General features: G+C 47.0%; 1 protein-coding gene across 2 annotated transcripts in view; it reads right to left on the bottom strand.

Moving 5' to 3' along the window:
* SF1 (splicing factor 1) overlaps positions 1 to 26,603 on the bottom strand; it is a 133,285-nt gene that overhangs the window by 30,174 nt on the left and 76,508 nt on the right. For both annotated transcript variants that reach the window (XM_077457764.1, XM_077457772.1), the window contains one exon: positions 5,387 to 5,539. In XM_077457764.1, the coding sequence (XP_077313890.1) occupies positions 5,387 to 5,539 (153 nt within the window). The remainder of the gene's footprint in view (positions 1 to 5,386; positions 5,540 to 26,603) is intronic.

Genomic DNA, 26,603 nt, shown 5'->3' on the forward strand with positions numbered 1-26,603 from the left:
TTGTGGCCTTCGACGCTGGAAAACAAAGCACAGAAAGCACAACACCATGGTAGAACTTAATACATTTACTAAGCATAACCTAGGGAGGGAAGTAACGGTTGTCCTGAAAGGCTCTTAGAAATACTGTCACCGGTAAGTCTAACTGAGTCTTTCTCAAATCGCCTTTCAGGACAACCCCGGAGAGGATAACCGAGAAACTTACCCTAGGGCGGGACTACTGCCTGCAGTACCTTCCTGCCGAAGGCCTGATCTGCTGCAGACAGTAGATCTAACCGGTAGTGCCGGAGAAATGTCGAATAACTGGACCAAGTGGCAGCCTTGCAGATTTGTTCAGGCGTTGCACCGGCCCTTTCAGCCCAGGAAACTGCCGTGGATCTAGTAGAGTGGGCAGCAATACCTGAGGGAGGTATTTCTCCTTTTGCTTTATAGGCTTCTGTTATAGCCAACTTAAGCCACCTACCGAGCGTACTTTTAGAAGCTTTCTCCCCCTTGCGTGATCCAGAAAATATCACGAAGAGGGCGTTTGATTTTCTAAAATCTTTAGTAACTTTCAGAAACTGTAATAGACACCTTCTCACATCCAATGTGTGAAAAACTTCCTCTCCTGCATTTGCTGGGGTTGCAGAGAATGTAGGTAACACTATTTCCTGCGATCGATGGAAAGTTGAGGATACTTTCGGTAGGAATGCTGGATCCGTCCTCAGTACCACCCTGTCCTGATAAATTCTAAGGAAGGGTTCTGTAATAGCTAGAGCTTGGAGCTCGCTGACTCTCCTGGCCGAGGTGATGGCCACCAAAAAGATTGTTTTTAAAACCACCTTCTGTAAAGAAGCTTCCTGTAAGGGTTCAAGCGGTGCTCCCGAGAGACCCTGTAAAACTGTAGACAAATCCCAACTGGGAAAAAGTCTTTAAGGGCTACCGGTCTATTTCGAGCAAGAGCCCTAAAAAATCTAGAAATTAAAGTTTCTTTAGATAAAGTCTTTTCAAAGAAAACTGATAAGGCAGCCACCTGAGTCTTCAGGGTACTGGCTGCAAGACCCTTCTCCATTCCTTCATGGAGAAACTCCAAGACGGACACCGTGCTCTTGACCTTGAGTTCTCTAGAACTGCACCAGGAGTTGAACTTTTTCCAGACCTTCATGTAAATTGCCTGTGTAACTGCCTTCCTACTAGACAGCAGGGTCTTTACCACTTTATCTGAGAGACCTTTGGCTTTTAATAGGTCCTCCTCAGAAACCAGGCGGTTAGCTGTAGGAGTTCCACCTCTGGATGACTTACTGTCACCTGGGATAACAGATCTTTTCTGAGTGGTAACCTCCATGGGGGCTTCGAGGCTAGGTTTCGAAGACCCGCGAACCAGGGCCTTTTTGGCCAAAAAGGAGTGACTAGTATTAAGTCTGTCTTTTCTTCCCTGAATTTCCTCAATACTAGTGGAATTAGAGGAAAGGGGGGAAAGGCGTAGCACAGCTGGTAATGCCAGGGGTGAGCAAATGCGTCCAACCCTATTGCTGCATCTCCTCGGTGAAGAGAAAAGAATCTGTCCACCTTTGAGTTCTGCTGGCTGGCAAAAAGGTCTACCTGTGGAACCCCCCAGGCCTCAGAGATCATCAGGAACACTTCCTGATTCAGACTCCATTCTGTCTCCAGCAATTTGCGCCTGCTTAGGAGGTCCGCAAACAAATTCTGAGAGCCCTTCAGATGCACTGCCGATAGTGAGGCTGTGTTCTGCTCTGCCCAGGCTAACAACAGATTGGCCAGCTCCATCAAGCTCCTGCTTCTGGTTCTGGTTCCCCCTTGCTTCATAATGTAGGTAACCGCTGTCGTGTTGTCTGACAACACCTGGACGTGGTGGCCTCTCAAACTCTGCTGAAAGGCCACTAAACCCAGAAAGATCGCCTTCAACTCCCTCCAGTTGGATGATCTTTGAGCTTCCTGTTTGGACCAGACCCCCTGAGATGTCTGACCATCCAGATGGGCTCCCCAGCCCCAGGCACTTGCGACTGTAGTAAGGCGCTTGTCCACAGGAAAGGTCCACACCAGGCCCCTTGAGAGGTTTGCCCGGTCTCTCCACCACCAAAGAGCCCTTTTCGTCCTTGACGAAATTTTTAGCTGTTTTTCCAAAGGATCCTGATGGGACCAGCTTGACAGAACCTCCCTCTGAAGGGGTCTGGAATGGAACCTGGCCCACTGAACAGCCGGGATTGCTGCCGTAAGCAGGCCCAGAACTTCCATAGCCGTCCTGACTGAGACTGTCTGGTTGCTCTGTATCCGCTGTACAGCTAGCTGCAACTTTTCCTGTTTTTCCAACGGCAGGAAAACTTTCTGGAGAATCGAATTTAATGTATACCCCAGAAATTTCATTTCCTGTGAGGGGGTCAGGATTGACTTCTCTAGATTTAGAAGCCATCCCAGGCCCTCGAGGTGAGACTGGGCCCTCTGGAGATTGACTAGGACCTGCTCCCTGGAGTCTGCAAAAAACAGGTCGTCCAGGTAAGGGACGACTGGAATCCCCTTCAATTTCAGGGGCTCCAAAGCCTCTGCCATAATCTTCGTAAAGACCCTGGGAGAGGACGAGAGTCCGAACGGCAGAGCCCTGAATTGGAGGTGCCATACCGAACTCCCCACCTTCAATGCCAGGCGCAGGAACTGCTGCGATGCCTGATGAATTGGTATATGAAGGTAGGCATCCCTCAGATCCAGGGATGCCATGAAGCATTCTGGGGTCAACAGCTTTGTGATGGAGAAAATTGTATCCATCCTGAAATGTTTGTACCGAATGAACCTGTTCAGAAATTTCAGATTCAGGATTAGACGGTACTTCCCTGAGGGTTTTTTCACCAGAAAAATATGTGAGTAAAAACCCCCGCCCTGCTGGCTTACTGGGACTTGAATTAGAACCTCTTGCTGTATCAGCTCCTGTAACAAAAGCTTCATTGCAGAGGCCTTCTCCTGATCCCTTGGCAATGTTGTCACGTAAAACCTGCTCGGGGGTAGTTCTGAAAACTCCAACCTGTACCCCTGATCGACAACGCTCTTCACGAACAGATTTGGAGACAGCCTGTCCCATTGTTCGCGAAAAGCTGACAGTCTCCCCCCCACTGGGGAGATATTGTCACTTGCTCTTAGGGGACTGCTCTGGGGGAGATCTAAAGAGGACTCCACCCTTGCCTTTGCCCTTCTGTGAACCCCATCTGCTCTTGCGCTCCTGGTCTTTATGGGACTGCTGAAAAGCACGAAAATTCTTTTTGGCAATCTGCTTTTTCTTAACTGGAAAAGCCTTCTTTTTATCGGCTGTTCTATCCAGCACAGACTCTAAATCGGGACCAAAGAGCAAGTCACCCGAGAAGGGAAGACCACACAGCTTGACCTTAGAAGCAGTGTCCCCAGACCATGTTTTCAGCCAAACTGCTCTCCTGGCTGAATTTACAAGAGCCGAAGACCTAGCGGCCAGTTTAACCGATTCTGCTGATGCATCCGCCATGTATTTGACTGCATTCAGGATCAGTGGAAAGGACTCTAAGAGATCCTTGCGGGGTGTCCCCGCCTCAATATGGCTCTTCAGCTTCTCTACCCAACATTCCAGATTCCTGGCCACCACCGTAGCTGCCATTGCTGGTTTTAGACTGACTGACGCAGCATCCCAAGCTTTTTTAAGGATGGAGTCAGCGTTTTTGTCCATTGGGTCTTTAAGGATCCCCATATCCTCAAAGGCTAGATCCGTTCGTCTGGATACCTGCGAGAAAGCTGCATCGACTCTGGGTTTTTTGTTCCAAACCTCTGAGTCCTTATCTTCGAAGGGAAACCTTCTCTTGAGAGCTTTAGAGAAGAAAGGGGCTTTTTCTGGGTCCTTCCACTCCTTTCTCACTGAGTCTGAGAGGACCCTGTGGACTGGAAAAACTCTCCGTTTTGTTTCGTCCAACCCCTGGTACATTTCGTCATGAACTGACAGTTGTACTTTTTCTTCTTGAATTTCTAGAGTAGTGTAGATTGCTTTTAGAATATCATCTACTTCCTCTAGTGATAGCTTGAATTTGGAGCCCCTGCTATCTTCTTCCTCTTCCTCCTCCTCAGAATCCCTGAAGGAGATGAGAGTACTACCCCCTTCGTCTCCAGACTCTTCAGTTTCCACCTGTCTGGATGACGACGCCCTGGGGCTGGGCGGTAAGTTCTGAGGCTCGGTCTGTGTGGGAGGGTTTTGTATCAGGATGGACCTGACTGAACTCAAGGAGTTTGTCAGCTCTTTAACCGAAGAAAACAAATCCTTATATTGTTGAGATGTTTCCTCTTCCACCAATTCTCTGATACAATTTCTGCACATTGCCTTCTGCCATGAATCTCTGAGGGGGGTCTTGCAAGAAGGACATTTTCTCTGACCTGGTCTAGCTTTTCCTAGTGATTTTTCCTGAAACGACATACAGGTTTAACTCACTAAAAGCTCTCAACAACCAGTTGCTTAACACCAAGCCAGTGCAGAGACCCACCACCAAACAGACCACTAGTGAGACCCCAGAACTAGGCTGCAAAAGGTCAGAGCGAAGTCCACCTCTGACCTGCAGCGACAGGCCCCCAAGAGGGGGGAACAGACAAAGACATAGCCCAACAGTAAAGCAGAGGGTGGCAGTGCACCTTACGTACCTGGGCTGGACCGGTGCTAGGGGCGCCTGTCTCCGCCATAGCTGGCTTACACTCTTCCATCGTTTGAGTGAGGCAGCTATCACAAACAGCTCTGTCGTTTTAAATTTTCCCGGCCGCCGCGTCATCAGGGCCGGCCGGAAGCGGAAGCACGCGGTCACCTGACCCGCCCCATGATCCCTGCGTTCCAGGCGCTTGAACCACGGCGCCACGCCCCCTCAGAGCGCCCGCGCGTCACCGTGAACGACGCCGTCGCCGCCCGGGACCCGGCGCCGAAAACGGAGCCATGCCGCTGACCTGCAGCGGCCTCCGCCAGCAACAGAGCCCTCCCAGCGCTAACCAGCGGACACCGGGCACCCGACGCCGGCACTCCGAGGGTCCTTACTCCCGTGAGATGGCGGGACCAGGAGCTCCAGGAGTCCTCTCCCCGTGGAGATGCTGCTGGGGGTCAAAAAGAAACAACCTGCAACGAAAGGTAAGCCTTACTCCCCTGCAGAGAGTGTAGCTCTCCCTGGTTCAGGCACATGCTTCCTCCAAGGAGGAAACACAATAACTGAAGCCATGGAGGAAGAGGAGGTGTTTTTAAAGTGGGCATGTGTTTCCTAATTACAAGGTGGAGCTACACTCTCTCCGGGGTTGTCCTGAAAGGCGATTTGAGAAAATATGTTAACAGTTGGTGATTTTGAATCATTTACAGTAAATTTAAAATTTTAAACACTACAAAACAAAACGATACCCTCAAACTTCTACTCACTTGTAGTCTGCAGGTGGCTTAAAGTCTGGATTTAACCCCACCATTTCTGTGATCAGGTTGTGACGCTCCTCTTCCAATTTCTTTCGTGTCCTGAACTCACGTGTGTTAAGACGTTTCCCTTCACTATTATAAATAGGTTCAGGAGATGGCGATCTGTGTGGAGGGAGAATGCAAGATGTCATAAAGAAAACACGCAAGATAGTGGCTGGAACAGTCTAGTTTCCAGCCTGTATATACCCAAAAAATTTGTAAAAATTTTCTGCATGTATTTCCATACTGTGGCTACTTAATCACCACCCTCCACCAGTATCTGCTGGGTGGGTTCCCCTTGTTTCTCAGAAAAAAAAAAAAAACTTGTAAGTGTAAGTACAAAACCTGTTGTGGGTTTAGAGTTCGTCAGAAATACTTGACAATGTTTGCAGCATTTTCTCAGTAGCAGTATGGTCTATAGCAGTGATGGCGAACCTTGGCACCCCAGATGTTTTGGAACTACATTTCCCATGATGCTCAACTACACTGCAGAGTGCATGAGCATCATGGGAAATGTAGTTCCAAAACATCTGGGGTGCCAAGGTTCGCCATCACTGGTCTATAGCATGGCATGAAGGTTTACGAGTGATCTGCAACATACAAGTCTTTAGTAATGACAGTCTAAGTAACTTGCTAAACTGCTTACACTAATTTTAGAAGCAGCATTGACTTTCCTCACTATATCAGTTTACACTAGTTTTTTTATTCTATTTTTATTCTAACCTCAGGTTGCAGAACAAAAAGCAATAAAATGAAATGGTTGTAATTGTTAAATATATTCAGTCAAATCATATTGTAAGGTTCTGTGATGGGCCCATCTAGTATATATTAAAAGAGCAATGCACTGGGACAAATATATGCGCTAGTGCAAAACAAAAAGAAAACTTTAGCTACTAGAGAGAAAAGTCAGCAGGTTAATTTTGTAAAATGTAATTAAGACTGCCAGATATTGAAATCAGAGGGCTGTTTCAAGGAAAAAACCATTAGCATTATACAATTTTGCTCACAAACCTTATTAAATGGGCCACAATAGTTAAATCCTGTTTCATGAAGTACAAAGATTGTTAACCGTTAAAAACGAAAAAAGGGTTAACCTTGCCAATACCTGCTTCTTAGGCAAAACACCACAAATTGAGTAGAGAACAGGGTAAAATTAAAGTTGTTTGAATAACCATGTGGACTTAGATTCCCCATAAGCTGTGCCTTTGACACATACTGGAGTCAAATGGTAAGGCTGCTGAAGACATTTGAAAGAAGTTTAATTGAAAAGAAAGCAGTTATTGGTTAAGAATTTCAGTTGTAGGTTTCTGGGAAAGCAAGCCACTGCTGATTACAGTGATAAATGGTGTGATAAATGGTATGTCACATTTAGGACCAAATGTAAACCTTTATTGCTACAATGGGGCCAGTGACAAGAACATAAAGACTTTGATTGCGTGCAAAATCACACATTTTGGTTTGACACCTAAAAAAATTAAAAAATTGCATTGCACCACTGACAACCAAAAGCTGTATAAAAAAAAATAGATGGCTGTATTGTTACTAATGGAGAGCCAAGAAAAAGATCATGTTTAACCTACTGTTTAACACAGCAGACACTATTAGAAAATAGAATTATCCCAAAAAAACAAACATGTCATACTTACCTCTGCTGTGCAGCTCGTTTTGCACAGAGTGGCCCCGATCCATGTCTTCTGGGGCGCCCGGCAGCAGCCTCTGCTCCTCCCCCCAAAAGCTAAACCCCTCTGGGAAGTGCTTTCCCAAAGGGGTTACCCTGCGGGCACACTCCTGAGTCCAACATTTGCGTTCATAGACACGAATGCCAGACTCAGCCCCTCCCCATATGGATTTGATTAACAGCAGCACGAGCCAATGGCAAAACTGCAAATCCTGACTAGATGTACAGTTGTGCTCAAAAACTTGCATCGCCTGGCAGAAAAATCGGGACATTTTGGCATGAATATTTAAGATATGACTCATCGTGCCAAAAAACTGTCTTAAAGGATAGTTTTAATATGAAGCCATTACCACAGTTTGGCTCCTTTTTAGATCCACACCGTCAAAATAGGCTGCAGGATTCCTATAAGCAGAGCTGATATAGTCATTGGCCCCTGCGTATTCCCCTGGATGTACCCAGGAGACATGCTCACAGACTTACAGATATCAGATAGCTGTGCTCATTTTTGAACCAAAGCTGGAGGGTATGTATAACTGGGGAATTGTGTGACATCGCATCTCCACCTACTATTTTCCAGTTCTAAGCCACGCCCACAGAACAGCAGTTTTAGGAGAGCTGAGACAAGCTCAGGGAGCATTGTTATGCGGTACACTCACAGCTGTATGTAGGTTTACATTAAAATGCATTTATGGCAAAAAGCCAATTTCTTTAGATTTGCGTTTACAACCACTTTGCTGGTAAACACTGTTCAATCACTGAAGTATACAATTCAGGGATCTGTTGATACCAAGCCAAGGTCAGATAGGCCAAGACCGACTGCAGCCAGAAAAGCCAGAGAAATTTTTCGGGATACACAGAAAATCCCACAGGTAACTTCAGGGGATATACAGGCTGCTCTGGAAAAAAAAAAAAAAAGTGGTTTTTAAGAAGCACAATACGATACTTTGAACACAAATGAACTGCATGGTCTAGCTGCCAGAAAGAAGCCTTTACTGTGCTAATGTCACAAAAGACCGATTCCAATATGTCCAACCGGACTATTTTGTGGCATTGGCACAGTAAAGGCTTCTTTCTGGCAACTCAAAAGATGCCTGTGGGTTTTGCTTTGTATTCCGAATCCTTTAACCCATTCAGTTCCGGAAGGTTTTACCCCCTTAATGACCAGTGCATTTTTGCGATACGGCACTGCGTCGCTTTAACAATTGACGATGCGACGATGTACACAAACAAAATTTAAGTCCTTTTTTCTACAAATAGAGCTTTCTTTTGGAGGCATTTGACCACCTCTGCGGTTTTTATTCTTTGTACTATAAAATAAAAATCGATAATTTTGAAAAAAAAAATGTTTACTTTCTGCTATAATACATATCCAAAAAAATCAGTTTAGGCTGATATATTCTTTAACATATTTTAGGTAAAAAAAAAAAAAAAAAAAAAAAAAAAAAAAAAAAAAAAATCGCAATAGTCGCACATCGATTGGTTTTCGCAAGAGTTATCGTGTCTACAAGCTGTGAGATCGATTTAGGGACTTTATTGCTTTTACTGGTAATGGTGGCCATCTGCAATTTTTAGAGGGGTTGCAACATTGTGGTGGACAACTGACCCCAAATTACATTTGGGGACCAGTGACATTACATTGATCAGTGCTATAAAAATCCACCGATCAATGTAAAAATATGATTTTTGTACTCACCTTAAAATCCTTCTCTGAAGTTCATTGACGGACACAACAGCTCTTCTTGACCTTAGGGTTATATCGCCCCTTTAGGAGAGGACTATGCAGAAACTGTTAAAAACCGCAACACTTGCACTGTAGCACCCAGGGGGTGGTCCTACTGGTTATAACCCCTCACACTATATCCAGCAGCTTAGTCAAAAGCAGTACAAATAGGGTGGGTGCTGTGTCCATCAATGAACTTCAGAGAAAGGATTTTTGTACATGCCATAAAATCCTATTTCTCTATCATTCATTGACAGGCACAGCAGCTCTTCTTGACCTTAGGGACGTCCCCAAGCAGTGTCAAAGAAAACGAGGGGTGGGAACAGCAAATAACTCCACCCATAACAACCAGAGCGCCTCAACGGAGGAGTTGCAACCTTAAACAGCCATGTGCAAAACCTTGCTGCTGAAGCAAGCAACCATAGATGCGTTCACATCAACCTTGTAAAATTTAGCGAAAGTGTGAATGGACACCCAGGTCGCTGCCTTACACACCTTGGAAATGGACGCTTGATGTCAGAACGCCCAAGAGGCACCAAATTGCCCTGATAGAATGCGCCATGACAGGAAAGGGAGGAGCCCTGGTAGAATGCACCGTGACAGGAAAGGGAGGCGCCTGTCCCCTTATGGCATAAGCCTGAACTACAATCTGTCTGACCCACCGAGAGATGGTGGCCGATGAGACCGCCAGTCCCTTCTTCGGACCAGCCACCAATACAAACAGCGAGTCCGACCTCTGAAAAGGAGCCATAGCAGACAGATACACCCACAGAGCCCAGACCATGTCCAAGGAATGCAAAGCCACCTCTTCGGGGTGTGACAGCCAAGGACATAACGATGGAAACACAATGTCCTCATTTAGATGAAAAGGCCGAAACAACCGTTGGAAGAAACGAAGGCTGCGGACGCAGCATCGCCTTATCCTTGTGGAGGATCAAGTAGGGAGACTTGCAAGACAAGGCTGCCAACTCAGAAACCCTCCTGGCAGATGTAATGGCCACTAGAAAAGCTACTTTCTCAGAAAGTGTCAATAAGGGAATCTCCCTGTTTTCAAACAGCGGTTTCTGAAGCACCGAGAGCACCAGATTCAAATCCCACGAAGGTAGTAGTGGTCGAACCGGCGGGGCTACATGACAAACGTACTCACCAATGAATGAGTCACCAAAGGTCGCTGAAAAGAAAGCCAAAGCTGATATCTGCCCCTTAATGCAAGTTTCTGATCCACTCCCCGCAGCAAAAACAGCAAGATCCTAGAAACTGAATATGTACGTGGACGTCACCCGATCTCACACATGGAGATGTAGGCCTTCCACGTACGATGATAAATCTTCAAGAAGATGACTTCTGTGCCAACATAGTGGAGATTACCGAATCAATCAGACCTTGGTCCCTTAGCACCTGGCTTTCAACAGCCATGCCGCTAAAAACCTGCAATGTTAAAGCAGAATGAAGTATTGGACATTGCGACATCGGCAGCCGCCAAGAAACATCCGCCACCATTTGTACTGTGTCAGAGTACCAGGGACGTCGAGGCCAATCTGGGGCAATCAGAAGTCACCGGAATCCCCTCGGCCTCCACTCTGCGTAGCAGATGTGGTAGAAGTTTGAGTGGGGGGGAGGGGAGGCAAAAAAGTCAGCTGATAATGCCCTCATGGAGCCACCAAAGTGTCTGCCGCATCCGCCCAGGGATCTTTTGATCTGGCCACAAACCTCTGTACCTTCCGATTGACATCTGGTGTGCACCACCTTAGGCAAAGGAGTCAAAATACATCCGGATGCAGTGACTATTCCCCCTGGTCCAACAGCTGACTTGGGTAGTCCGCCTGCCAGATTTTTCTACGCCCCGCACTGCCCACTGCGGGGTGTGAGCTACCTCCAGTTCTGCAGCCGAGCTTCTTGTACCTCCTTGATGGTTGACATACTCCACCGCCGTGGTGTTGTCCGACTGGATCCTGACCTGATGCCCCTGCAGCCTCTGTGACCATGTGGAGAGGCACCGCCTGATCCCCCGAAGCTCCAGCACATTGGCAGGAGGGATTCTTCCTGCATCCAGTGACCCTGGGCCGACTGTAGGCCTCAAACTTTCCTCTAGCCAGTCAGACTGGCATGCATTGTGATCACCATCCAATGAAGAGGAAGGAACAACTTTCCGGACCCAAGGGCCGGAGACCTCAGCCACCAGAGAAGGGAAAACATGACTAGCTGGCTTACACGAATTTGACAATCCAGGGATGTTGGAGATTAGTGCCATTTGGACAGGATCGCTTTCTGCAAGACTCAATCGTGGAATTGAGCATACGGTACCGTCTTGAACGTGGCTACTCTGACCCAGAACTCGCATTGAAAAAACACGATGGCCAGCTGCGGGACACCAACAACTTCCCTGCAGCTTGACGAGTCTGCAGCTTGTCTTAAGGGAGAAAGACTCTCGCCTCTGAGGAGCCCAGAATCAAGCCCAGGTCCTCCAAGCGTTGAGTGTGCACCAACATCGGCTCCTGGAGGTTCAGTACCCAACCAAACTTCTTAAGAGTCTGTATGGTGATCACCATATCCTCCCTTAATTCTGAGATGGAAGCTGCTCACAAAAGGATGTCGTCCAGGCAACCTATGATTGCGATCCCCATTTGCCAGAATTGGGGCTAGCACCTTGGTGAAGACCCTTGGGGCCGACGCTCTGCCAAAAGGGAGAGCTACAAATTGGTAGTGCTCATCCACGACTGCAAATTGTAGAAACCTCTGATGCTCGACGCAAATGGGGACATGCAAGAAGGCATCCTTGAAGTCCAAGGATGCCAAGAAATCCCCCGATAGAGTGCAGCGACCACGGAGCGAACCGATTCCATCCTGAACCTTTGTACTGTCACAAAGTCGTTGATGGCCTTGAGATCCAGGACCAGATGGACCCCTTCCTTCTTTGGGACCACAAACCGATTGGAGTAGAATCCCTGAAATCGTTCTGGCATTGGCAGATACTATCACCCCGCACAGCAGCAGGTCCTGTACTGCCCCGAACAGGGCCACCCGACGAGCTGCAAGATGGTTGAGGGGAAAAAAAAAAAAAATAGGATTTTTTCTACTCACCGTAAAATACTTTTCTCTGCAATTCACCGGCCGACACAGCTCCTCTCTAACAAAATGGGTTGTCAGCCCTATCACTGGAGATTACTAGGCAAAGTTGTAACACAACACTTCAGAACTTTTAGTTCCGCCCAGGGGGCAGTCCCTAGGCTACAACCCCAACAGCCTGCACTAGCAGAATCAGTACGTCAACAAGCAGTATAACGTTAAGAGAAAAAAGGAGGGGTGGGTGCTGTGTCGGTTGGTGAATTACAGAGAAAAAGGATTTTCCGGTGAGTACAAAAAATCCTATTTTCTCATATTCACTGACTGACAGCTCCTCTCTAACAAAATCCCCAAGCAGTGCCAAACGAGGGGTGGGAAAAAAACAGCATAAAAACGTTATTCACCATGGCAAGTGGGAACTAGTGAAACTAAACCCACAATAAAAAACAGTGTGGAAAAACTCCAACATATAACCGGGTATCCTCAAAAGGAGCGATCCCCAAGACCGCAACATAACGAACGTAATGCAACAGTGCATAAACACAACAGTACTGTGTTTTTATCGAAAAACCAGGAAAAACTAAGCTTGCATATCCAATTGAAACTACACGGCCGCCTGCAAAACTTTGCGGCCAAAACAGGCATCAGCCGATGCACTGACGTCTACCTTGTAGAACTTGGTAAACGTATGGACAGATGACCAGGTTGCCGCCTTACACACCTGAGCGACAGGTGTCAGAAGGCCCAAGACGTTCCGATTGCCCTAGTAGAGTGGGCTGTAACTGGAAAGGGGGGCACCAGCCCTTTCAAGGCGTAGGCTTGTACTACAATCTGATCCACCTAGAAATGGTGGCCGACGAGACCGCCACACCCTTCTTTGGATCAGCCACCGAAACAAACAGTGAGTCTGACTTCCGAAAGGGTGCTGTGGCAGACAAATACACCTTGAGAGCCCTAACCACGTAGAGAGCGTGAAGGGCCACCTCTTAGGGGTGCTTTGGCTTAGGACACAACGATGGTAATACAATGTCCTCATTGATATGAAAAGCAGAGACCACCTTCGGTAAAAAAGATGGTTGGGGACACAACACCACCTTATCCCTGTGGATGACCAGACAGGGCGACTTGCAAGACAAGGCCGCCAATGCAGAAACCCTCCTGGCCGAGGTAATGACCACTTTCTGTGAAAGTCAACAGGGAAATCTCCCTGATATTTTCAAATGGCGGTTTTTGAAACGCCAACACCAGGTTCAAATCCCATGGGGGTGACAGTTGGCGCACCAGAGGGACTACATGTCGTACCCCTGAACGATGGTAACCACTAAGGAGTGCGATGCCAGGGGTCATTGGGGGAAAAAAAAAAAAATAAAAAAAAAAAAAAAAAAAAGACAGCCAGGGCTGAGATCTGCCCCTTGATGGTGCTCAATGCCAATCTCTGGTCTACTCCTCGCTGGAGAAACAGCAGGATCCTTGCTATGGAAAACACACGTGGATGCCAACCATTCTCCTCACACATGGAGATGTAAGCCTTCCAGGTACGATGGTATATCTTCCTAGAAAAAGATTTCCGTGCCCTCAACATAGTTGGAATCACTGATTCCGATAGATCCTGGTTCCTCAACAGCCATGCCGTTAAAGCCAGCGATAGTAAAGCAGGCTGAAAAATCGGGCCTTGAGACAGAAGGTCCTCTCGCAACGGCAGTCGCCAGGGAGCGTCTACCAGACGCACCAGGGACGCCGAGGCCAATCTGGGGCAGCCAGTATCACTGGGATCCCCTCGGCTTCCACTCTGCGAAGCAGAAGTGGCAATAGTGTCAGTGGAGGAAAAGCGTAGATCAGCTGATACTGATCCCACGGGGCCACCAGCGCATCTGCTCACTGATTTTTTTGTCCTGGACACTAATCTTGGCACCTTCCGATTGAGACGGAAGGCCAATCCACTTCAGGCACAGCAGCCTGAATATCTCCGGATGCAATGCCCATTCTCCTGGGTCCAGCATCCACCCAGATAGTCCGCCTGCCAGTTTCCCACAACCGGGATGTAAATAGCCGACAGGGCCTGTATGTGTCGCTTTGCCCACCGAAGTATGTGAGCGACCTCCCGAGCAGCGGCTGGGCTTCTTGTTCCCCCTTGGTGATTTATGTATGCCACCGCCGTGGCGTTGTCCGACTGTAATCTGATTGAACGCCATTGAAGACTCACCGACCACATGTGGAGACAGCCTGATCGCTCTCAATTCGAGGAAATTGATCAGCAACTCTGATTCTACCGTTGACCAGAGGCCCTGAGTCGACTGAACCCCCATCACAACACCCCAGCCGGATAGACTAATGTCGGTAGTGACCACTGTCCACTTCAGAGGAAGGAACGATTTTCCAGACAAGCACCAGATCATAGAGTCCCTGACTGGTTGGCTCACCTGGATCTGTCGATCCAGGGACAACTGAGACTTGTCCCATTTTAAAGGGATCTCCTTCTGCAGTACTCTGGTGTGGAACTGAGCGTAAGGTACTGCCTCGAAGGCGGCTACCATGAGCCCCAGTACTCGCATGCAAAACCGGAGCGACGACCACTTGTGGTTCATCAGCAGACCTGAGAGTCTGCAATTTGTCTGAAGGGAAAAAAAAAACTCTCGCTTCCCTGGAGTCCAACAGCAGACCTAGGTACTCCAGACGCTGGGTCGGTACAATCACCGACTTCTTTAGGTTCAACAGCCACCCTAATTCTTGAAGGGTCTGCATGGCGATCGCCACATCCTCCTCCAATTCTGAGGCAGAAGATGCTCTCAGGAGGAGATCGTCCAGGTAGCCCATGATCACGAACTCACGTTGTCTCAGCAAACGCCAATAATGGAGCCAATACCTTGGTAAAGGGGGGGGGGGGCTGATACCAGACCAAAAGGAAGAGCCACAAATTGGTAATGGGCTTCCCCAACTGCAAAACGCAGAAACTTTTGATGCCGAAGGCATATGGGTATATGCAGGTACGCATCCTGGATGTCCAAGGACGCCAGGGAGTCCCCTTTATTGAGTGCAGCGACTACTGAGCGAACCGATTCCATCCTGAACCTCTGCACTTTTACAAAGTGATTGAGGGCTTTTAAGTCCAAGATTGGACTACCCCTTCCTTCTTGGGAACCACAGATTTAAGTAGAATCCCTGGAAGCGTTCCGGCTCCGGAACAGGTACAACCACCCCTCAATTCAGCAAGTTCCTTACAGCCCCCAACAGGGCCCCCCGTCGAACCGGGTATGCTGGAGGGGAAGAATCTGTTTGGCGGCCAAGACAGGAACTCCATCTTGTAGCCAGTGGAAATCAGATCGCAGACCCATTGGGTTGGATAACCGAGAGGACCACCGGGCCGCAAACTCCCGAAGACGACCCCCCACCCGAGACATGGGTGGGGGAAAACGTTTGTGCGGTAGCATTTTTGCTCGCAGGCTTGCGGTTCCAGGGACGTGTTTCACCATCCGTGGGCATCCTGTCGGCCTGGGGACGTTTTGTCGCATACACACACAGATACCCCCACCATGGCCTAAAACCAGGAGAGAAAAAAAACACACAGACCACCAACCACCCGGTCATATGCGTGCCCTGGAACATATAGCTCACCGGCTGCCCCTGAATCAAACAGGGCATGTCGTGGCCGACCCAGCACGTAGCTAAGGCCTGCTCACGCTCGATGGCCAAGATGGGGGAGACTACCAGGATCTATATTAACCAGCCCATCGCCCAACCCAGCTGTTGATTCTGGATCACAGGAAGCAAAAGGCACAAAAAAAGGACCAATGGTCCCCACCAGGAGCCAGGTCCTTCTACACTAGGCAGAAAAAACTGGAGCTGCTGGAAGCAGAGTGAGGGGTTATAGTCAGTAGGACCACCCCCTGGGTGGTACTGTGTAGTTTTGCTGTTTTTACATGTTCTGCCTAGTCATTTCCTGAAGGTGCAGATATAACCCTAAGGTCAAGATTAAAGGTGCTGTGTGTCAATGAACGAAAGAAAAATTTGCTTTAACTGATTAAGGGCTCATTTATACTTGCTTTGGCTTCAAACACACATGAATGGTTAGTTAATGCTTGCTTCAAAACAAGGCTTCGGACAGGCTTTGGTTAAGCTCTCCGAATGCGGTCACTAAAAATGGTTAGCTTACAGTCCTGTTAACACCTGCTTTTGCTTTGCTTCAGGTTCCACTTCAAAAATGACACCCCAAGTAGTTTTAGTGGGACTTCAAAGCCTCCATAGTCTATGAAAAAGCTTGCCTGAATCCCCAGAGACGGCTCATCGAAGCACCAAGCAAAAGCAAGGTGTAAACAGGACTGCAAGCTAATCATTTTATTTAGCGACAGGAACTTTTACTGGCGTTGAGAGAACTTTAACAAAGTGTAAACTAGCCTTAAGTGTTAATTGGAGTTTGGCTTTAATTTGCTAGTGCATCTAAGGCTCCATGCACACTGGAGCTCATAAAATGCAGTTTATTGGAGTTTGGGCGTTTTTTTTAAAAAAAGCCCATAAACTCCACTCTATGTTAGCCTATGTGTCCACAAGTTTTTTTTAGCTTTAATGAGCAGTGGCGCTTATGGGCTTTTTTCTGAACGCCAGAAATTTGCATTTAAAGTGCCGTTTTCGCCGCCAAAAAACGGCAAACGCCGGTAAACACTCAAACATGCGTTAGCGTTCTGCATTCTATTTTTTCAATGCATTCTGGGATTTTGGAATGCACTGTGGGATTTTTGGAGTGTCCTCTGTGTATTTTTATTGAAAACGCTCATAAAAGCTAGTACAAAACGCTGTTAAAAGCATGTTTTTCAACCAGCGTTTTCTGCCAGCAATCAGGCGTCCAGAAAAAGCTTTTTTTGCGCTTCAGTGTGCATGGAGCCTAAATATACTGATACATGCAACACCACCCCCACCCCAGACAGTGCTGCTGTTGTGCCGGCTATGCTCATGCCTCAAAAGTTGTCTCATCAATATTGGACTTGCGTTAATGGCAGATTTGGGTTTAATATATCACTTTAACCATGTACTATGCCTCAAATGGGATATAGAACTTTTATATACACTTGCATTAAAACAGTCAAGCAAAGCTTTCATATTGCTACATGTCTTCGCCTTTCTGGAAAAATATAGTTAAGATGCTTTTCAGTTAAGGCTGCACTGGAACATTGCAAATGAAAAGCCCCTCCACAATAAAACACTTAGAAATCATTACCTGCAGTAAAGAAAGGATCAACAATGCAACAAACTTATAATGCAGTATGAGTAAAAGCACTATTAAGATGAAGATCACTTCACACTTCTACAGAAACCCAGAAAATTCTCGATGGTTCACAAAGCAGTATATGAGCCTTAGGGATTTTTTTTTTTTTTAATGAGATAAATAACATGCACGGCTAGCTTCAAGAGTAAAAAACATCAGTTTTAAAATAGTTTATAAAACTTCCTGACAAAAGTGCTCAGAACTGAAAGGTGACCCAAGGTCAACAAATTCTGCAGCAAACGTCACTTAGTGGAAACTTTCTACTTCCCAAACATGGTTAAATGGACGAAGGAATACAGAAACTTAAAACAAATGTACAATTTAAATGGGAAGCATTTTGCATTTTTATAGATGGCTCACATAGAACAGATTATATTTGGATTCATAACAGGTGATCTTGCCTTGTTGAAAGTTAAAATGCAAATCTCAATGTTGACCCAAATTACTTTTTTGCTCCATTTTGGTCTGCTAAATGTACCATGGAAAGTCATTTTAATGAGTGCAAAATATACCTGTTGATTTTGCCAGATATTTGGTAAGCTGATAACTTCCTGTGCACAAAGGATCATATGAGAAGTCTGATTTTTGCAAGGCATCAGAAATTCATTTGAAAATGAAAGCTAGAAGCTTTCCATGCATGGCTTCACTGGATTCTGGCTGCTCCAGTCTTGGGTAAATTCAACCTACTGTGCCATCATGGGCATCACAGTGGCTTAGTGGTTAGCACTTCTGTCTTACAACATTAGGGTAATGGCCTGTGCTTCCATGGGTTTCCTCCAAGTATGCCAGATTTATCAAACGCTGCAAAAACACACTGGTAATAAACAGGCTGATAAATTGGGACAGATACTAGGCAGCATAGGAGCTTATTGGTTAGCACCTCTGCCTGGCAGCACTAGAGTTGTTTGTTTGAATGCCAACCACAACACTACCCACCTAGAGTACTAGTCACTACTGTGCCTGTATGGGTTTCCTCAGACTCCAAATTGGCCCTAGTATGTATGTGAATTAGGGACCTTAGATTGTAAACTTCTTGAGGACAGCGACTGATGTGAATGCACTACATATGTAAATCACTGCTTAACTTGTCAGGGCTATAACAAGTACCTGAAATAAAGGGACAAATAATGCTATACTTCTGGCACGACAACAGCTACTTGCATGTTTAAGACACCTTTCACACAGAGGCAGTTTTCAAGTGTTTTAGCACTAGTGCCTGTAAAGTGCCTGAAAACTGCATCCCATTCTCTGCAATGGGTGGTTTCACACCCGGGCGGTGCACTTGCGGGACATGAGAAAAAGTCCTGCAAACAGCATTTTAGGGGCGGTTTGCGCACCCCTGAAAAAGCAATTCGGAAGTGCTGCAACACGGGAGTTTTTAACACCTATTTTGGGGTTAAACGCACCCCGCTAGCAGCCGAAAAACACTTAAAACGAGCAGCGTTTTACTGCAAACGCATGGGCAGCCCGTGTGAAAGGGGTCTAAAGAAAATATATGGGGTTCAACAAAAAAAAAAAAAAAAACATCTTGCCATTCTACTTACACGCATTTCCACTTTTGCATTCAAACCCCACTGCTTGTGAATTTCCATACAATAAAAAAAAGGAATGGATTACTTGTAAAATCCATACAATATCGAAGTACAGTACATCTGGATCCCTGCAACCACGGTAACATCTTAGCAGCCGTACCTGCACTCAATGCTACAGGCATGGCCTCAGGTTGCTTCAGGAACTCGATCCAGCATGGGCGCTCGCCTTGGCATTGGTTGGAGAGTTTAGTCATCTCTAGGGTTCTATAAAGTCCCTTTAGACCCCTTTGTGAGTATACCCACAAGAGATGGGCGAACCAAGGAAATTATAGAATGTCTGGCGACATGGACACCCTGTATTTTGGACTGTTGCTGGTATAAACAGGGCTGTGTTTGGAATGTATTCGCTTCATATAGTGTAAACTAGTCACTACCATTCAACCACTCAGAGCTCAGTCTCGTGTGAATGACTCCGTGTTAATTGGCATCACTGGTTGTATACTTTAATTCCACTCTCATTTAGAGCCCTAATGAAAAAGTACAACTGCCCTTTCACCACATTTGCTACAGGACAGGCTACAACTTGGTTATGGAATACAAGGGAAAACCCTTACTTGCAACTATGATGGAGACCAGGTGAATTAACTGTGCTTACACTAGGCAAAATAAGATTTCCATGAGTTGGGCGTCTTGAGAAAAGAGATTTGGCTTACTGGCAAGAGACCAGTGAATGTCTTATGTCTGTGAACCTGGTTCTTATGAGCCAGTTTGGTGCAATTAGAATCAGTCTCCTCTTGTTCAATTTTGTGTAGCAATTGAAGGTAATTATCTAGTGCAAAAACAATGCTGCTCTACATCAAAGGATTATCAAATATATAAATAAAAGTGGATGTAAACCCCATTCGTGAAATTTGACCTAGGCAAATATCTGTAGTGTTTACTTATCTCTCTCCAAAGCCCTAAGTTCCGTGTCTGTTCTACTGTTATCAGCATTATAACTTCTGACAAGCATTAATAAAGTGCTCAATATTGTGAATATGGTAAGATAATAAACCAGCCCCTTTAAAAGTCAATAAATTCTTCAGTGAAAAATTAACAAAAATAGGATTTTTGTACTCACCGTAAAATCCTTTTCTCTAATTCGCCGACCGACAGCTCCTCCCTAATTAAATGAGTTGTATTTCCTGCCATTAGGAGAACTAGGTAACATTGTTACAATACACAGAACTTTTAATCCCACCCCAGAGGGGCAGACCCTGTGCTATCAACTCTCTCTAACTAAATGGGATGTCCCCAAGCAGTGCCAAACGAGGGGTGGGAAAAAACAGCATAAAAACTTCATCCACCATGGCAAGTGGGAACTAGCAAAACGAAACCAGTGGCATTCTTAATGTCATTCAACGAGGCTCCAAAGAGCTGCTCGCCAAGGAAGGGAAGATCCGTCAGGGCTTTCTTGGAGGCCTGGTCAGCAGACCAGCATTTTAGCCAAATGAGGTGCCTCAGCACCACAGTTGACACTGAAGCCTTGGATAACAGAGGAAGAGTATCCAGGGCCGCGTCACATGTACTTAAGGCCTTGCACTAGTTGGTCTGCTAGCTCCACGCAGGACAGGGGAGGCGTTCTGCTCTCCCAATTCGCAGTGCAAAAGTTTAGCCCACTCAGTGTCTGCGACACCAGTGCAGATGCCAGTACAGGTCACACAGCTGACCCCACAATGGTAAACGAGCCACCGCCTCGGCCTTCCTGTCCGTGGGATCCTTGAATGCAGGAGTCCCCTCAATCGGGATTGTGGTTACTTTATTTAACCTAGATACGGGGGGGGGGGGGGGGGGGTCCACGACCAGAGGAGCCGACCACTTTGAGAAGGCTTTCCTCAAAGGGGCAACACCGCCAAATTTTTGGGGACAGAAAAGGTCCGTTGTGGGCAACCTCATTCCCTGCAGATGAATTTGTCAAAATAAGTCAAATACGGGAACACCATAGGTCAGTGATGGCGAACCTTGGCACCCCAGATGTTTTGGAACTACATTTCCCATGATGCTCCATCACACTACAGAGTGCCTGAGCATCATGGGAAATGTAGTTCCAAAACATCTGGGGTGCCAAGGTTCGCCATCACTGCCATAGGTGAACATGCTGGCTTGCGGGACCCAAAAGACCAGTACATCAGCAGAGGGAACCGCTGGTTCCTGAATCTTCAGGGTATCACGCACAGCTGTGATAAGCGCTCCAACAAACGCTTTGTAGCGCCCAGAATAATCCTCACTGTCCAAACGGTCCCGGTCAGCCACATCTGATAGGTCAGAGCAGTGGTCACCAGCCGTAGCAGGGCCGAGTGTGCATCAGAGCTGGGGCGTTCTGTGAATGCCACTAGCAGTGCCTGTAGTCCCTAGGAGGTTCCCAGTTGCAGAGAGGTGAAAACTGTCAGCAGCAGCTATAAACAGTGGTGAAACGTTCTGTAGAGCTAGCTACAGCGTTCGGCAAAGCCATCCAGTGTCCTGTACACAGTGGACACAGGAAACAGCAAGTGAGAGCGCATGTAATGCTGCCACAAGAGAAGAGCGGCGAAAAAAGAGCTCGGGCTGCAAGAAAATGGCCAATGCAACTAATAGATCCTAAAGAAGATGGCTGCTGAAGCTCACCAGGGGAATACCAGCTTTCCCACATCCAAGATGGCCACCGGACAGCGCCATGCAGAGCCAGAACAAAAAATAAAAAGTGCTGCCTGCCTACAGCTAGAATCTCCGCAAACACCTTTTTGGGACCCCCCCAGACCAGGACCAACACCAGCCGCACAGAGCCCCCACAGGTGAGAAAAACACTGAACCCACACAAACACACACTGCCCACAGCGCATGCAGCCACCCCCCTCAGAAGGGGGAAGGAGGGGTGATAGGGACTTGGGAGAGAAGATAGGGAGATGAGGTAGCCCCCGAATCGACCCCCCAGGGAATGCCCAGCCACTCACCCCACTGAGGCAGGGAGAGCCGTACTTGCCAGTCCTGAAGAGCTGGGAGACATTCCATCACAGACCTACTCCTGCGCAGTTACAGGGTAGCTGTTGGCCTGGTATACTGTGATCCAGACCGCAGTAGCCTGGTCATATGTATACCCCGGAGCATTGAAGCTCACTGACCACCTCTGGAGCTGAGGCATGTCGTGGCCTGCCAAGCCTTAGCACCGGCCTGGTCACGCTCGATGGCTGACTGGGGAGACTACGAGGATTTCATTAACCAGCCTGTCACCCAGCCGGCAGTTGATGAAAGATCCTGAGATCTTCTATCTTGCGCAAAAAGCAGCAAACCTGCAGCAAAAACATGGACCGAGAGGGCCTACAAGGTTCCTAGGTCATTCTCCTTACTAGGCAAAATAAAAACTGAAGCTGCTGGGAGCAGTGAGGAGGGTTGATAGCACAGGGTCCATCCCCCTGGGGCGGGATTAAAAGTTCTGTGTATTGTGTAACAATTTTGCCTAGTTTTCCTAATGGCAGGCTATACAACCCATTTAGTTACAGAGAAGAGCTGTGTCGGTCGGTGAATATAAGAGAAAACATACCATCACCTATAGCAGCGCATGCACACTTTTCCCAAAAAGTGAGTTGATCAAAGTTCTATTCAGTGTCCAGAAAAAATGGTGCTTGATCTATCAGTTCCTATTGTGATTTAGGTACAGCTTCCACCATGTAGTACACCACTTGTGGTTCACAAACGATCCACCTTTGGGGATGCACTCACCGAACACCTGAAATCATAAGCCTTCACAATGCCATTACACCATTCTTCTTTGGCCACTAGATGTCTCCCTTATTGGAATTCGGTTTTATCATATAAGAGAACAGAAATGTCCAAACATAGCGTAAAACTGTTTAACACTATTATAGAAACCCAACATATAAATGCGTACCAAATAGAAAAATGTTCAAGCATCAAAAAGTACTGTGCCTTATCCTACTGGTTCTGTTGCGCCCGAGGAGAACCGATCGCTTTGCTACAAACAGCAGAAGCTTCACTTCTGCCTTCCTCAGCTCGCTGGATCACAGGGATTGAGGCGCACTCGTCACTTCCGGTATGGTTACGCTCTGACGCGTTTCGTCACTTCCGACTTCATCTGAGGGCGGAAGTGACAAAACACTATATTGGGTTTCTATAATAAATAGTGTTAAACAGTATTACGCTATGTTTGGACATTTCTGTTCTCTTATATGATAAAACCGAATTCCAATAAGGGAGACATCTAGTGGCCAAAGAAGAATGGTGTAATGGCATTGTGAAGGCTTATGATTTCAGGTGTTCGGTGAGTGCATCCCCAAAGGGGGATCGTTTGTGAACCACAAGTGGTGTACTACATGGTGGAAGCTGTACCTAAATCACAATAGGAACTGATAGATCAAGCACCATTTTTTCTGGACACTGAATAGAACTTTGATCAACTCACTTTTTGGGAAAAGTGTGCATGCGCTGCTATATGTGAAAAGTGGACTTTTTATTTAAGTTACAATTTTTATATATGCTTATGTTTCTGTGGTTCTAAAAGCAGCAGCTTTAAAGTGTGTTTTTTATGTAAGTGGGGCACCACTTATGTACTATATTTAAGTTTGCATATTGGCATCCAAGAGCGCGGAGCAGTGTGCTATTTGGGCCGGCTTTTATAATTTTTTGCATATTTTTTTTTAATACCACCATCACCATTGGCAGTACTCTGCAGAATAAACCCAATGTGCTTGGTCAAGATTTCCTACTCACCAGAAAAATATGACCTCTTTAGTTAAAGTCACTAGGCTTCCTGAGAACGTAAAACGAAATGTACATTGAGGCGCATTTCCAGGTCCCGGTTTCATCTCCACATGGCAGTGGAACTCACGCCGGCCCACAAGCACAAGCCGGGCTGTCTATGATTTATGCAGGCTATCCTCAGTGCCAGAAGGCGGCGCTCACAAATGTAAACATGCAGTCATTTGATTTTATGTATTTTAATGTACAGTTTTACGCTATGGTTCCATCCTTCTCTTATTTTTATTGGGATATCATGGTGGAGAGGAAGATCTATACTTTAAGTCTTCGGATACATCTCCATTGACATTCAAGTCTAAATATCCCACCTAAGCTTGTTTGACCTTTTTATCTAAAAGTTCATTTTTCTAGTGAGTAGGAAATCTTAATCACAGCTAATTAGCCATCAATCACACTGCCCAAAATTGACACAAGGGAAGGGATCATTTGAAAATATACTGGGGACATGACCAGATAAACTGACCTGATGTATACAGGAAGAAAATTCCACAAAACCAGAGCCTACGCACTAATCTACCATACCACAGCCATCTGTTACATAACTACCTCTAAATACATTTAATAAGGAAATAAATAAAAATTTTAATAGAAATAAAAAAAATGACATATAGGCCTCTCAGAACAAGGACCTTGGCCTTAAATAACCATGAAGATTCTCTTACCAAGTTGCCTGGTGAACTAACTTTTCCTCCAATGTTTACCTGTTCAATCCCCCAAAATTTTAATATACCCATGTTTTTATCATGGGCATATTTAAAATGCTTGGGTACATTATGTGTGACTACTCTTGATATTCCTCATATGTTCCTCCACTTACGTACAACGCCCTAGATGTACGCCCAATGTATTGGAACCCACATCCACACTCCAACACAAACACCCATGGGTCCTACATGTAATGAAATCACGGATGGGGCATTCATTCCCTGTGTTGATGGAAATATACTTTTTCCTCATTTTAACATTTGACCTGGCCCGACGGTATGCTAGACGTTTCCTACATGCATAAAAACTGTTAAACAAGGTGGTCTTCTTAGGTACTGGTGTGTCTAAAAACTTCAGGGGCTAATCTTTCAGTGGGGGGGCCTGCCTATAGATGAATCCGGGATGTAACGGCAAAAGAGGTCCCAATACCTTATCTTTTCTCAGAATATCCCAATGATTTCTAATGTTCAACATGTCTAAACTGTACATTGTAATCTAAATTCACCTTCTACTAGTCACAAGCATTTTAACCACTTCAATACCAGGCACTTAAACACCTTCCTGCCCAGACCAATTTTGAGCTTTCAGCGCTGTCGCTCTTTGAATGACAATTGCGCTGTCATGCTACACTGTACCCAAATGAATTTATCATTTTTTCCCACAAATAGAGATTTCTTTTGGTGGTATTTGATCATCTCTACGGTTTTTATTTTTTGCGCTACAAATAAAAAAAATACAGAATTTTTTTTTTTTTAAATATGTTTTTTTTGTTAGTTTCAAAACTTTGTAAATAAGTAAGTTTTCTCCTTCACCGGTGGGCACCGATAGGCGGCATTGTATTGTTGTACTGTACCTTTGCTGGGCATCCCTGGTGGTCCAGTGTGGGCATCCTCAGGGGGGCTGTGCTGATAATCGATCAGGGAGGGAGGGAGGAAGGAAGGAAGGAAGGAAGGAAGGAAGGAAGGAAGGAAGGAAGGAAGGAAGGAAGAAAGGAAGGAAGTTAGAAGAGGGGGAGGGAGGGAGGGAGGAAGGAAGGAAGGGAGGGAGGAAGGAAGGAAGGAAGAAGAGGGGGGAAGGAAGGAAGGAAGGAAGAAGAGGGGGAAGGAAGGAAGGAAGGAAGGAAGGAAGAAGAGGGGGGAAGGAAGGAAGGAAGGAAGAAGAGGAAGGAAGGAAGGAAGGAAGGAAGGAAGGAAGGAAGGAAGGAAGGAAGGAAGAAGAGGAGGGGGGGAGGAAGGAAGGAGAGGGGGAGGGAGGGAGGAAGGGAGAAGAGGGGGAGGGGGGAGGAAGGAAGGAGAGGGGGAGGGAGGGAGGAAGGGAGAAGAGGGGGAGGGAGGGAGGAAGGGAGAAGAGGGGAGAGGGGGAGGAAGGGAGAAGAGGGGGAGGGAGGAAGGAAGGGAGAAGAGGGGGAGGGAGGAAGGAAGGGAGAAGAGGGGGGGAGGAAGAAGAGGAAGAAGAGGAAGGAAGAAGAGGGGAGGGAGGGAGGGAGGAAGAAGAGGAAGGAAGAAGAGGGGGAGGGAGGGAGGAAGAAGAGGAAGGAAGAAGAGGGGGGAAGGAAGGAAGGAAGGAAGAAGAGGGGGGAAGGAAGGAAGGAAGGAAGAAGAGGAGGGGGGGAGGAAGGAAGGAGAGGGGGAGGGAGGGAGGAAGGGAGGAGAGGGGGAGAAGAGGGGGAGGGAGGAAGGAAGGGAGAAGAGGGGGGGAAGGAAGGAAGGAGAAGAGGGGGGGAAGGAAGGAAGGAAGAAGAGGGGGGGAGGGGGGGAAGGAAGGAAGGAAGAAGAGGGGGGGAGGGGGGGAAGGAAGGAAGGAAGAAGAGGGGGGGAGGGGGGGAAGGAAGGAAGGAAGAAGAGGAAGGAAGGAAGGAAGGAAGGAAGGAAGGAAGAAGAGGGGGGAAGGAAGGAAGGAAGGAAGAAGAGGAAGGAAGGAAGGAAGGAAGGAAGGAAGGAAGGAAGGAAGGAAGGAAGGAAGAAGAGGAGGGGGGAGGAAGGAAGGAGAGGGGAGGGAGGGAGGAAGGGAGAAGAGGGGGAGGGGGGAGGAAGGAAGGAGAGGGGGAGGGAGGGAGGAAGGGAGGAAGAGGGGGAGGGAGGGAGGAAGGGGAGAAGAGGGGGAGGGAGGAAGGAAGGAGAAGAGAGGGGGAGGGAGGAAGGAAGGGAGAAGAGGGGGGAGGAAAGAGAGGAAGAAGAGGAAGGAAGAAGAGGGGGAGGGAGGAGGGAGGAAGAAGAGGAAGGAAGAAGAGGGGGAGGGAGGGAGGAAGAAGAGGAAGGGAAGAGAGGGGGGAAGGAAGGAAGGGAGGAAGAAGAGGGGGAAGGAAGAAGGAAGGAAGAAGAGGAGGGGGGGAGGAAGGAAAGGACGAGGGGGAGGGAGGGATGAATGGAGGAGAGGGGGGAGAAGAGGGGGAGGGAGGAAGGAAGGGAGAAGAGGGGGGGGAAGGAAGGGAGAAGAGGGGG

The sequence above is a fragment of the Lithobates pipiens genome, unplaced genomic scaffold (genome assembly GCF_037356315.1).
Source record: "Lithobates pipiens isolate NorthernLeopardFrog02 unplaced genomic scaffold, aLitPip1_a1.2 Scaffold_10, whole genome shotgun sequence".
NCBI lineage: Eukaryota > Metazoa > Chordata > Amphibia > Anura > Ranidae > Lithobates > Lithobates pipiens.